At 45.4% G+C, this 13,997-nt stretch overlaps 1 protein-coding gene across 4 annotated transcripts in view; it reads left to right on the top strand.

Moving 5' to 3' along the window:
* Positions 1-10,492, top strand: part of cxxc5a (CXXC finger protein 5a) — a 28,438-nt gene extending 17,946 nt beyond the window's left edge. For 3 of the 4 annotated variants that reach the window (XM_061702633.1, XM_061702630.1, XM_061702631.1), the window contains exon 3: positions 9,551-10,492. In XM_061702633.1, coding sequence (XP_061558617.1) covers positions 9,551-9,595 — 45 coding nt within the window. In that variant the 3' untranslated portion in view covers positions 9,596-10,492. The remainder of the gene's footprint in view (positions 1-9,550) is intronic. The other variant, XM_061702634.1, reaches the window with a different exon arrangement.
* The last annotated feature ends 3,505 nt before the right edge of the window (positions 10,493-13,997 follow it).

Below are 13,997 nucleotides of genomic sequence, written 5' to 3' on the forward strand. Positions count from 1 at the left end.
TGGAAAATGAATGAATGAATTAATAAATAATAATAATAATAAAATAAAGGGACCAGCTATTTGAAAAGCACAACCTTTTTCTGGCCACATGCAGTGTTTTATTACAGAAATAATTTCATTTTGGCTGTAGCAGTTATTTTTACGTACTGTACAAAGTTAAAAGAACTGCTGGGATTTGCAGTTGTTTTCAAGCAACACCTTTAGGTGCACTCAACTGAAGGACGCAATTCAATAGACATCAGAAATTGTATAAGGTATTAGTTTTCACAATATATTTATTAATGTCGTACTGTATGCAGTGATGTAAAGCTTAATGTACATCTTACTGAGAAGAGACTGTGATGTACAACTAGCTAACTAGCAATCTGCCAGTGAATAGAATGAAAAAGTACTAGCCAGATAGCATGCAACATCGATATGAAGAGTAGATCAGAATCAGAATCATCTGACATAAAGACATTGACAAAAACAGTCACTGAGCAATAAAGGGTTGCTAGTTATGAGTCGTGTAATGTCTCCAAAGACGAACGAAAAACACAAAAACAAAACTAGAGAGCGCGTAACCGAGGCGACCACACGTATATACACCTGTATGCCGTAGCAGCCTGGCTAACTGACGTGCCTAAGTTTTGGCCATGTTGTGGAGGTTGACGTTCCCATCAAACGCAATGTAAGTCAAAAAAATATTTTTACCTGTGAAAGGTTATCCCTTGATCCCTTGTTGTGATTGTACAGCATTGTTTGCAACAATGTGCTGGCATCCTTGTTCATTTGGTTTTGCCGTCCACACACAGAATACGATGACAACTTTGACCTCTTTAGCTTAGCGTCGCCATTGGCATGCAGCTTAAACGAGGAGTGTCATATTTACCTATTCATATATGTGGCACACAATGCTAATACTAGGCTAGCTTCTTTTTTCTCATCAAACCTTATCTGTAATGGCTGTATATTTCATTCTTGTTGACCATTTAAAATCTAATTCACAAACATTTTAGGTAGTGCAAATGTGTTCTTTCTGCTCATCGTTGCCCCAATTGTGCTCACCTGCTAGCACATTCTTAGTTGGACAAAAGACCCGAGTAGAAGGGGAAGGCTGCCTTTGTAAGTGCCTGAGTTGAAATAATTTTAACACCTTTTTCTGGCCAGATGAAGTGTTTAAGTTTAAATCCAACGGTTAGTACAGAAATCAGTAAATCTTGGTGTACCACTTATATTTATAATAATAAAAGGACTGCTGGGATTTTTAATTGTAGTGCAAAGGCAACACAACAGCAAATCACATTTATTTTCCACAAAACACAGTAAAGTGATGTTTTTGCTCATGGACATCGAAGCTACTCAGCCTTAAGAAACGTGATTTTTTTTAACATCGGCAGTATTTTTTTAGAGTTAATATTTTGCTGCATTGGTTAGCATGTGCCGGCACGGTGGGCGACTGGTTAGCACATCTGCCTAACAGTTCTGGGGACCGGGGTTCATATCCCGGCCCCGCCTGTGTGGAGTTTGCATGTTCTCCGGGCACTCCGGTTTCCTCCCACATCCCAAAAACATGTGTGGTAGGTTGATTGAAGACTCTAAATTACCGGTAGATGTGAATGTGAGTGTGAATGGTTGTTTGTTTCTATGTGCCTTGCGATGGGTTGGCGACCGGTTCAGGGTGTACCCCGCCTCCCGCCCGAAGATAGCTGGGATAGGCTTCAGTAGCCCTAGTGAGGATAAGCGGTAAAGAAAATGGATGGATGGATGGATGGATGGTTAGCATGTCTGCCTCACAGTTCTGAGGTTCTGTGTTCGAATCTTGGCTCTGGCTGTCCTTGTGTGAAGTTTGGATGTTCGCCCCGTGCTCGCGTGGGCTTCCTCCCACATTTCCAAAAAAATGCATGTTAGGTTCGTTGAAGACCTAAATTGCCCATACGTGTGAATGTAAGTGTGAATAGTTATCCTGCGATTGGCTGGCAACCAGTCCAGGGTGTACCCTGCATCTTCTTCTATCCTATCGATCAATTACCTAAACCGCTTATCCTCATTATGATCGCGGATGAGCTGGAGCCTGTCCCAGCGGACTTTGGACGAGAGGCGGTGGACACCCTTAACTGGTCACCAGCCAATTGCAGGGCACATATAGACAAAGAGTCAATCACACACATGGAGAATTTAGTCTTCAGTGAACCTAAACCTCTAAATTGAAGCCAAAGCACCCGGAGAACACCCATGTAAGTGTAGCGAACATGCGCGTCGCAACTTAGAGGCGCCACAGAGACTCGCGACCACTTGAGAACCCCCACTCCTCCACGCTGCCCTGCTGTGAGACGGCGACTAGGACAGGGCCTGGTGTACGCCAAGTGGACCTAAACCTAATTAGCAGCTTCCCGTACAATCTTGATTCCTGACTTCAAAAGACCCCTTCCCGGACCAAATGGTTGGGGAAGACTATGTGGTTAATATTTACCCATGCGCGTGGCGTTCACTCACTGGCGTTGAGAGGAACTGTAAGGAGAACTTGTGGACATGCCTTTGATGTTTGTTAACGGAAGATAAAATGTCCGTTTTTATATCTTGCAAACTCTGTAGAAATATTCCAAATGTATGCATTGGTGTCTGTGTCCTCATTCTCACTTTGACAGGTCCTCTGCAAGATTTTTAAAGCTGTTCATGATTTGAAAGCAACCCATCTGCCACGACCAAAGTTTAAACAATGATTCAATACATGACAGTACAAAGTTGGAAGTGTTTGAGATTAATATTATTTTAAAAACCCATTTAATAAAATTTTCAGACAAGATTCAGGTTGGTGGGCGTGGTCTTCTCCAAGTCGGCACGCCCTCTTCGTATGCCCCGCCCCTGGGGTATTTAACTCTAAACTCACACCTTTTAAAGTAGAGTTGAGTTGAGGCTTCTTTTCCTTCTGTGCTGGTAGCTTGACAGCTGGGTGGCCACCGGCCACCCCTCCCCCTTCTTTTGTTCCCTTTTTGTCCTCGGGCGCCTCCGGGTGCCACCACGTGCGCGAACGCCCGCCGCAACCAAGCCGGCGGCGTTTTCGATCGAAGAAGTCGACCATGCGGCTCTTTCGGCTTAGCTCCTTCTTTACCACAACGGATCGATACAAAGTCCGCATCACTGCAGTCACTGCACCGATCCGCCTGTCGATCTCCCGTACCATTCTTCCCTCACTCGTTAACAAGACCCCAAGATACTTGAACTCCTCCACTGGAGAGGGCACGCCACCCTTTTCCGACTGAGGACCATGGTCTCAGATTTGGAGGTGCTGCTTCTCATCCCAGCCGCTTCACACTCGGCTGTGAACTGCTCCAATGAGAGTTGGAGGTCACGGCTTCATGAAGCCAACAGAACCACATCATCTGCAAAAAGCAGAGATGCAATACTGAGGCCACCAAACCGGACCCCCTCTACGCCTCGGCTGCGCCTATAAATTCTGTCCATAAAAGTTATGAACACAATCGGTGACAAAGGGCAGCCTTGGCGGAGTCCAACCATCATCGGAAACGAGTCCGACTTACTGCCGGATATGCGGACTAAACTCTAACTCCGGTCCTACAGGGACAGAACAGCCCGTATCAGGGGGTTCGGTACCCCATACCCCCGAAGCACCCCCCACAGGACCACCCGAGGGACACGGTCGAACGCCTTCTCCAAGTCCACAAAACACATGCAGACTGGTTGGGCGAACTCCCATGCACCCTCGAGGACCCTGCTAAGGGTGTAGAGCTAGTCCACTGTTCCACGGCCAGGATGAAAACCACACTAGTCCTCCTGAATCTGGGATTCAACTTCCCGACGGACCCTCCTCTCCAGCACCCCTGAATAGACCTTACCAGGGAGGCTGAAGAGTGTGATCCCCCTGTAGTTGGAACACATCCTCCGGTCCCCCTTCCACCCCAGTCTGCCAATCCAGAGGCACTGTCCCCGATGTCCACGCGATGTTGCAGAGGCGTGTCAACCAGGACAGCCCTACAACATCCAGAGCCTTGAGGAACTCCGGTCGAATCTCATCCACCCCCGGGGCCCTGCCACCGAGGAGCTTTTTAACCACCTCGGTGACCTCAACCCCAGAGATAGGAGAGTGCGCCTCAGAGAACCCAGCCTCTGCTCCCTCATGGGAAGGCGTGTCGGTGGAATTGAGGAGGTCTTCGAAGTATTCTCCCCACCGGCTCACAACGTCCCGAGTCGAGGTCAGCAGCGCCCCATCCCCACTATACACAGTGTTGATGGTGCACTGCTTTCCCTTCCTGAGACGTTGGATGGTGGACCAGAATTTTCTCGAAGCCGTCCAGAAGTCTTTCTCCATGGCCTCACCGAACTCCTCCCATGGCCTCACCGAACTCCTCCCATGGCCGAGTTTTTGCTTCAGCGACCACCAAGGCTGCATTCCGCTTGGCCAGCCGTACCCATCAGCTGCCTCAGGAGTCCCACAGGCCAAGAAGGCCCGATAGGACTCCTTCTTCAGCTTGACGGCATCCCTCACCATTGGCATCCCATATTACTTTATCCTAAATTAATTACAAGTCTTATTTCATACATAATCGCTACATGTTGATGCAATCCGCGTAAGGGGATTTCAAGTTTTGAATTCAGAACACAAAGAAATCTAAGATATTTTCAGTAATATCGACACATCGCCCGCCATCTTGTGTGTGGCATGTCTAAACGTAATCTGTGTTGATTACGTTTAGACCGTAGACAGCGTTGTCGTGCTTGCAAACGTGAGAAAACTAAGATTAGCCTCTCAGTAAAACGAGTGTTAATTCTTTTGTGTGGGGTAAAACATGTGGCATCTGCGGTGGCCGCCATTTTGTCTGTCGGCTTTGTATATTGCAACCACGAGGTTCGCCATGTGGTCTTTCGTGTAACACTTAGAGGCTTCCGTAGTCCGCCATCTTTGCCGTCCACGTGACGTCATGTGGCTCTTCTTCAGTCTGTGCGCTCGACTGCCACCTCATGGACGTTTGCGTCATGACGTAACCTCTGACCTCCCCCCTCTCGAAGTTAGCCACCTACCCGCTAGCAAGCTACTGACGATCGCCTACAAAGACGCCCGACCAATCGATGATTGTTACGTTGGGAACAATAATCTTAGCTTGTCTGTCGCGCCACATTATACTTCTCAGCTGTTTTGCGAGTGCTTTTTCGACGAGCTTTAACCACGCTGCGCGCCGCGAGCCACCGCACTGTCCCACAGCCTAGCGTTCCGCGTAACCTAGCAACCGCTAGCCCGCTAACTAGCCTCTAAGCTACCGCATACGCCGAACGCCGCGATTGCTTTTATTAATTTAAAAGCTTCCGTTTGCGATCGCTTTCAAAATGCCGAGAACCGCGATTACTTTCATTAGTTTCAAGCTTTTTTTTTCTCTCGTTCGCGATACGGCTCAAGCCATTCAATCCAACTGCGCAACGATCACGATTGTGATGAATTTCAACGTTCCCGTTGTCGCTCGTTTGCTTAAACACAACCGCTACAATTGTACGATTGAATCTTTGTGCCTTTTTATTTTTAACCAATTTTGAGATTTACAACGTGAGCGTATGACAAGCTTTAACAACGAAGGCCCTGCATCACCCAAGCGATAAACTCCATCTTCCGTTCACGTACGTGCACTACACATTACAGTAACCACATTTACTTACTCTTTTACAAAGTGGTGTCAATAAATTAGTTTCAAATTTAGTTGACAAGCTGATTCTTCTCACTCCACCAATATGCCTAAGCAATTGTTTCAAATCAAACATTAAATTGCTAAACCTCGCGCAGCAATTTTTATTTGATCGAGTTAATTTGTACACAAAATTCGACAATTTTGTTCTATTCTATAAAGTTTCTGCACACGCAACGCAATTATGGCAGAACTTGTACAAAGTCCCAGCCATTATGACAGTCTCAACTCGTTAAGACAGCTTGTAAGTAAACTTACTAAAGACCTCGTCCCAGGCTATGCAGAATCTGTCAAAGATGCTAGCCTTGAAGCCCTCAATAGCAACATGGCACAATTTATGACTGACACTGAGCATAAAACCTTAACAGATAAAAATGCTGTGCGGACGCTCAGTTGCATAGTTGTAAACTTAGTGTCACGGCTAAAATGGTGCAATGCGGAAGAGAAGGGAATTAGACTCAAACTAGAAGCTGAACAGCAGCAACAAATCAACTTAAGGGCACAAAAAGTAGAGTCCAACACTCGTTTAAATCCTTGCACAAGCCCGCCTCGTTGATGTCGAAACGCAGCTTGAGATGCTCAAAGAGGAACGCGCTCAACGCGTCGAGTACTCATGTGAACTCATGTCACAATTGACAGTACTAGAATCTGACATGTGCTGTCTTCAAAAGCTAAGGCTAGAACAGGAAGCTGAAATAACACTTGTTCGACAGGTATTGCAGACAGCACGCAAATTAATTGCCAATTGGGAACACGTCTTCCTCGACCAAACACTGTCTAATGACGTCAATGACCGCAGACCTGTCAGTCCGCCTCCTAGGAGCGACAAAGCAGCGCTTGGTTCTGACCTCCCTGGGATACGGTCAACGGCCCCTGCCACTTTGCAACACCCCTCTCCGACCCTGGCACTGCCAAGTTGGGAGCTCGCTACGCGAACCACAGCCCTCCTCAATCCCGCCCTTGCATTTGTCTCTTATCCTGGCGTCACTACAGGTATGAGCTTAAAAGACTTAGACAGAATTGTGCGCAACATTGTGAGATTCGAACCTAAATCTGACGGTTCACACGACACAGCCGTGTACCTGAGAGACATTGACTTTTACCTTAAACGATTTCCTTCCGCTACTACAGACAATAGATTGTACCTTATTAGAGTTACATCTAACCAGGAAGTAAGTAGCTTAATCGAACGACAACCGCCACATATATTGTCAAACTATCAAGCCCACTGTCAGGCTTTGTCTCAAGAATTTGATGATCCAGAGGCCCCATCCAGCTTCCTGGCGGCTTTTACTGTTAAACAGGAGAGCCTCGAAACGCCACAAGCTTATTACTGTCGTTTACGTAAAGCGTACTTCGGAAATTTAAACAAACCCCAACATGGAGGAAGACATACTCTTTTTGTTGGAAACATGCATCCGTATGTAAGGCAACATTTGGGGGTAGCAGCATGCCCCCGCTCGCTGTCCAGCTCACAACTGCACGACCTAGCCGGTAAAAGCTTTGCTAGTCATAAAAAGACCAACACAAAGCTGTTGGATCACAATATTTCTGGTTTGATCTACCAAAATAATGACATGCGCTAAAACTTTGAACATTTGCTGGAAAAAAACGACGCCTGGTCCGGTTCACTCGAACGCGACAAGCCCAAAAGTCAGGTATCCTCCTTCGCAACCCCACAAGGGGTCGCTAACAAAGAATTGGGTACTAGTGCACATGCTATCCTTCAGATCATCTGCAGCTTGGCGAATAATGTGAAGCAAGACCCACGGGAGCCTGAGCCCCTGCTTGGAGGGCATGCCCCAGAGCTCGGCCAGCCCGCCATGATGGTCTGTTCTGACTCCGACGTCTCTGTGCATTCGGCTGATTCTCCAATTAGCGATGACAAGCGTCCCGTCCAAAAGACCGTGGGCAAGCACATAACCGACCACTGCGATGACCAAGTAACACCCGTTACTAAAATAAAAATTCACGGACCAAAACCCAGTTGGACAATCAGAGCTCGACAGTCTCCTCCCATGCCCTGTGACTCACTGAATGACTTCCGCTTAAACTCACCGTTAATGACACATCAGGGAAATGTTACTTGACAACCACACTTGAACGTATATTCCAATATGACGGACTCGTGGATACTGGAGCAGACATCAGTGTCATGTCCGAGGACGTGGTTGACTAACTGTGTGACAAAGTACAGCAAGACAACCGTACACTGAACCTTCAACACTGCGAAATGACAATTTGCCCCCTTGCCTTGGTGAACACCCACTTAAGCTCGCTAGTGTGGTTGCATTGGACAATACGGCCACATTCCATAATTCGTCCTGTGTTTGTGTCACCTGTCAAGTCAGTACCTTTGCTCATTGGACAAGATCTGCTAGGTCGTTTCATGCCATTAATTGACTATACTAGATGCGAGAGATATGCACAGGTGCGCCGGCCCCTGAAGCGGCCAGAACACAATAGAGAATCCTCCCAATGCTACGCTCTGAGCCTTACAATCCTTATTTCATACGTAATCGCTACATAAGCATCGGAAGAACAGATTTGAAGCTCCAATCTCAGAACTGGGAGGCGAACCTGCTAATCACTATTACACTGTGCCGCCCATATTGAAACATTGGAAGTTAATTCATTTGATTTGAGCTACAAATGAAAGGATGCAATAATATATACTATTTGGTGGTACTAAATACTTTCAAGTAAATAAAGAACGTTTTAAAGTTTTTACATTCGAAATCTCATGGAAATGTGATTCTGTGAATGGGAACCATGTGTCACATCTTTCACTTGCATGTCCGACTCCTTAAACGGTCCGCTGTCTCTTGCGATACAAACGTGGAGCTGAATGTATCACATATGAGAATTTCAGTTAATAGTCTCACTCTACAGTGTGACTTCAGGAGTGTATTATCATGCCAGCGCGTGTGGAGGTGTGTGATTGTACTTGAGTACATTTTGGCTTTGGTGTGAGAGCGTGTGTGGGTGCACGAGTTCTTCCTGCCTCGTTCCAGGCTCAGCCGGTGACTTGGACTTTGGAGGACGCTCGCCACGCTGATAGTGTCTTTGTCCGTCCTGATTGGCGGACCTCTGCACAGCCTTGCAGCAGCGTGCATATGTGCCACTCCTGTCATACAGATAGCCACAGTGAGGGATTGTATAGAATTTGCGGTGCTGGTGGAGAGTGGCATCGTCATTAATGATAGCGTGGGAGAGCGACGCGTGTGGTGGCTAAATAATAAATGTGGCCTATCGGTTTTTGCGTGAAGCCTTTTCCTGCGTCTAATGGCTCATACACATTTCACCACTCACTCTGAGAGTGGCATGTCATTTATGAACCAAAATAGGAAACAAGCAAAGCTTTCACTCTCTAAATTTGGAAGTATGAGTGCAGATGTCTGCACTTACAATAATAAAAACAACAACATTACAATACAGTAATTCAGGATGTAAAAAAAAAAAAAAATGTGTTGCTCTAAATCATCATAGTTGTGAATATAAACCCAGATAGTTTTAAATATTTATTTTTTTACACTTGAAGATTCGGATAAACACAACTCATTTACTGTATACAGTGAAAAAAACAAGTTAGTACACACTAAAAAGTCTTAATATATCCAGTGGGTATAAAACGTCTACACACCCTTGTTCAAATGCCAGGTTTTTGTGATGAAGAAAATCCCTCAATAAATATGGGCTGCAAATGTGTATTTTATTCAAATTATACTATTTTTTTTTTAACTCAAAGATATCTGCAGTATACTGTGTACTCTATAAAGTGCAGTGCTTTTCATGAGTAATTTCAATCTTCTCTTTCTTCTTCTCTCTCTCCCCACCCACCGCCACCCCCCACCCCCTTCTCTTCTGTTTTTTCCAAGAAGGTGATGCTTCCTACAGGAGCGGCGTTCCGGTGGTTCCAGTAGAACTTATCCTACAAGTGCAATGCCAACTCTTGGGTTGTCTCTGGAAAACAGACACTGGCTAATAAGAAAAACTACAACAAACATATTATAGAAAAGAACAAAAACAAAGCAGAAAAAAACATCTGTGGGGTAATGGATGCGCCTACTTATTCCTTGAACCAAAAATGAAGCGTGAAGAAAAGCATCTATGGAAACTTTAATTCCCTTTTCTATGTTTCCATTTTGGTACCTTTTGTCCTTTTTCCAGCAGCTTTTTTTCCATGTCACCTGAACACGGAACTGTTTATTGCCAGAAGCAGAAATGATGGGCCCCAGTGTGGACAATCAACTAATTTCTGTTTGGTGTTAATGTTGTTCATGTGTGGAAAGATACAGTACTTGTGTAGAGAATGTACTTTTACAGCTATATATTTTAAAACTAGCGGCAAATGGCAAACATTCTTGTAATTCACCTTTATGTTGTTGAAACAATGGTCTAGTTTGACCACTGACAAACAACAAAATGGTTTTTCAACCGATTTTCACATTCGGATGCTGTAAAATTCCACATCCAAACAGGAAACAGAAGCTGAGACTACGCTGTAATGTCGTCCGTCATCATCAGCCCTCGTCTGCATTTCCAAACTACTTACTTTGGCCCCTACTGAGCATGCCCCATAGCATGCTATCTGGCCAATAGCACTAAGAGACAGCACTTGCTCTGAGTCTACCCTACTGAACGCACTGATGAGAATTTTTTTTTTTTTTTTTTTTTTTTTTGTATTTGTTTGTTAATTTGTTCTATTTTCATGATTTTTTTGTTATGTTCTTGGGTAGCTGCAGCTCTTAAGAATAACCAATCTTTGTATTTGTTTAGAAAATTGGACTGGTTTTTGTGAATAAAGAGGAATGCATGTATTTGTGTCGAATGTACAATTATGTTTGTCAACTTTTCATGTTTTTTAAAGACCAACTCAATTAATTAAAAAGCTAGTACATTACTTTCTAGTGCAGCAGCACCTCTAAAGTCCAGCCAGTCAAAACTCACACACTCACAGGGAGAACACGTAAACTCCACACAGTAAGGCTGGAGCTGAGATTCGAACCCTGAACCACAGAGCTGTGAGGTAAACATCCTAACCACTCGTCCACCGTGGCGTTCACATTCTGTCGTTAGGTCACCATTGTTAACTTTAATGACAAATGTGGAAGCTACTATGAGTTGTCACTGATGCGCCTCACTCATCTTAAATACTGACGTTTACAGAACTGAGCTCTCTGGAAGTATTTTGGAGTGTGACACCATGCAAGATGGCGGTCCAAACTCCCGATCATCCATGCATCCATTTTCTACAGCATTTATCTTCATTAGGGTCGCAGGTTAGTTGGAGACGAAACAAGCTGGTTTTGGACCACAGGCGGGGTAGACCCTGGAGTGGTCGCCATCCAATTCCAGGGCACATACAAACAAGCGTTCACCCTCACATTCACACGAATTTAGAGTCTTCAATGAACCTAACATGAATGTTTTTGTAATGTACAAAGGAGCCAGAATACCTGGAAAAAACAACGCAAGTACAGGGAGAACATGCAAATTCCGCGCAGGAAGGCCAGAGCCAAGATTTTAACCCCAAATGAAGTTAATCCTTTTCATGCTCGCTGAACTCGGGTCTTGGGAGGTATGGTGAGGTCTTGCTGAGCGTGTCTGGGACTCCAAAATTATGACCAACTTTACTTTTTAACCTGATTCATGAATTCTTAGAGAGAAGACTGTATTTTATTAAGGCGATGGTAATAAGAAGCCTAAATTGAGCGTTGTCTGTTTAGTTCAACACATGTTGCATTAACGGAGTCAAAGAAGTAAAGTTGGGCTAAGGACAAGTGAAAAGCTCCAACATGTGGCCAATCTCACGTGGGTCTTGGTGTAATTACTAATTCTAATGACTCAGGTCTCTGACGCCGCAGTGAATTTCCATTTCCTGCTAAGTGATGATTCTAGCTGATGTTTTTCCTTTGTTTTTTGTCAGCTTCGTAGTCTCTCTCGCTTTCTCGCTCTCTCTCACTCGCTCACGTCCTGGTAGTGATGCAGAGCGCTGCTGCAGCCGTGGCGCTGAGTGTTTTTAATTAGCGCACATCCACGGTGGAAGGCCCAGTAGGGCGTACGAGCTCGTGATCAGCTTGGCGAGCGGAGTTGGAGAGAGTGGCTATATCCCCCTCCTCACCCCCACCTCCACTGATGACAGTGCTGGGCTACTGCCATCGCCATGGCGATGGGGGGAGTGCATGCGTGAGTGCGTGTGTTTGTGTGTGTGTGTATCTAAGGGGGTGGCTGAGGCCTTTCATTATTAATGTGCACCGCGGCGTCCTTACCTCCTCTGAGCCCGCACAACTCACTGCCTGACCTGCCATCCAAGGGAGATGGGAGTGGGGGAGGTAGGCTTGAGATAAAGAACGAGAGAGAAAGAAGCAGTGTGGAAGGTGTAAAAGCGTCCAACTTTAAAGAATAAATTAGTTTTACTTTAACAGCACAGACTGAAAGACAGGAGATGCAAATGAGATTAATAATTAAAGTCTGAGGAGGATTTTAGGTGTGGCTGCACCTGCCTGCTGAGGTGTAGCGTGGGTTTTGTGTGTGTGTGTGTGTGTGTGTAGGTGGGTGTGGGTGTTAGCCGTTGTGGGGGGTATAAGTGGCTAGGTCAGGCGGGGGTGGCTGCCTCCATGCAAAGAGGGCGTTCGGCTCGGTGAGCAAGCCTGTCACACCGGGAAAATCCTGGAATCTTATCAGCGCCTCGCAGACACTGAGCCGCACTGATCTACTCACCCTCACTGCCAGCAGACGTGCCCTTCCCCCCACCCAAAGGCCCCCACTGTGCGGGCCGGCCCCAGCTCGTCGCATTCACCAGCCCGGTCGCACGGGGAGATAGCAAGAACCGATGCGGTCCAATTGTTGTTGGAAGGAGGAATGTGGCAAAGGAAACGCTCAAGCTTTCAAAGTTAGTTGAGAAGGGAACTTGAACCTTTGGAAGAATGATGGGGGCCCCTTGTTTGACTCCATGGTCATTACGTTAGTGTCGAGAGATACATACTGTTGTATTAAGTGAAGCAAATTGTATTATTACTCACACTCATACAACCAAAATTCCAATGAAGTTGGGACGTTGTGTTAAACATAAATAAAAACAGAATACAATGATTTGCAAATCATGTTCAACCTATATTTAATTGAATACACTACAAAGACAAGATATTTAATGTTCAAACTGATACTATATTGTTTTTAGCAAATAATCATTAACTTGGAATTTTATGGCTGCAACACGTTCCAAAAAAGCTGGGACAGGTGGCAAAAAAGACTGAGAAAGTTGAGGAATGCTCATCAAACACCTGTTTGGAACATACCACAGGAGAACAGGGTAATTGGGAACAGGTGAGTGCCATGATTGGGTATAAAACGAGCTTCCCTGAATTGCTCAGTCATTCACAAGCAAAGATGGGGCAAGGTTCACCTCTTTGTGAACAAGTGCGTGAGAAAATAGTCGAACAGTTAAAGGACAATGTCCCTCAACGTACAATTGCAAGGAATTTAGGGATTTCATCATCTACGGTCCATAATATCATCAAAAGGTTCAGAGAATCTGGAGAAATCACTGCATGAAAGCGGCAAGACCGAAAACCAACATTGAATGCCCATGACCTTCGATCCCTCAGGCGGCACTGTATCAAAAACCGACATCAATGTGTAAAGGATATCACCACATAGGCTCAGGAACACTTCAGAAAACCAATGTCAGTAAATACAGTTCGGCGCTACATCCGTAAGTGCAACTTGAAACTCTACTATGCAAGGCAAAAGCCATTTATCAAGAACATCCAGGAACGCTGCCGGCTTCTCTGGGCCCGAGCTCATCTTAGATCGACTGATGAAAAGTGGAAAAGTGTTCTGTGGTCCGACGAGTCCACATTAAAAAAATTTTGGGGAAACTGTGGGTGTCGTGTCCTCCGGGCCAAAGAGGAAAAGAACCATCCGTACTATTATGGACGCAAAGTTCAAAAGCCAGCATCTGTGATGGTATGGGGCTGTGTTAGCGCCAATGGCATGGGTAACTTACACATCTGTGAAGGCACAATTAATGCTGGAAGGTACATACAGGTTTTGGAGAAACATATGATGCTATCCAAGCAACGTCTTTTTCATGGACGCCCTGCTTATTTCAGCAAGACAACGCCAAACCACAATCTGCACGTGTTACAACAGCGTGACTTTGTAGTAAAAGAGTGCGGGTACTAGACTGGTCTGTCCCCCATTGAAAATGTGTGGCGCATTATGAAACGTAAAATAGGACAACGGAGACCCCGGACTGTTGAACAGCTGAAGCTGGACATCAAGCAAGAATGGGAAAGAATTCCACCTACAAAGCTTCAA

The sequence above is a fragment of the Phycodurus eques genome, chromosome 17 (genome assembly GCF_024500275.1).
Source record: "Phycodurus eques isolate BA_2022a chromosome 17, UOR_Pequ_1.1, whole genome shotgun sequence".
In the NCBI taxonomy this organism is placed as follows: Eukaryota; Metazoa; Chordata; class Actinopteri; order Syngnathiformes; family Syngnathidae; genus Phycodurus; species Phycodurus eques.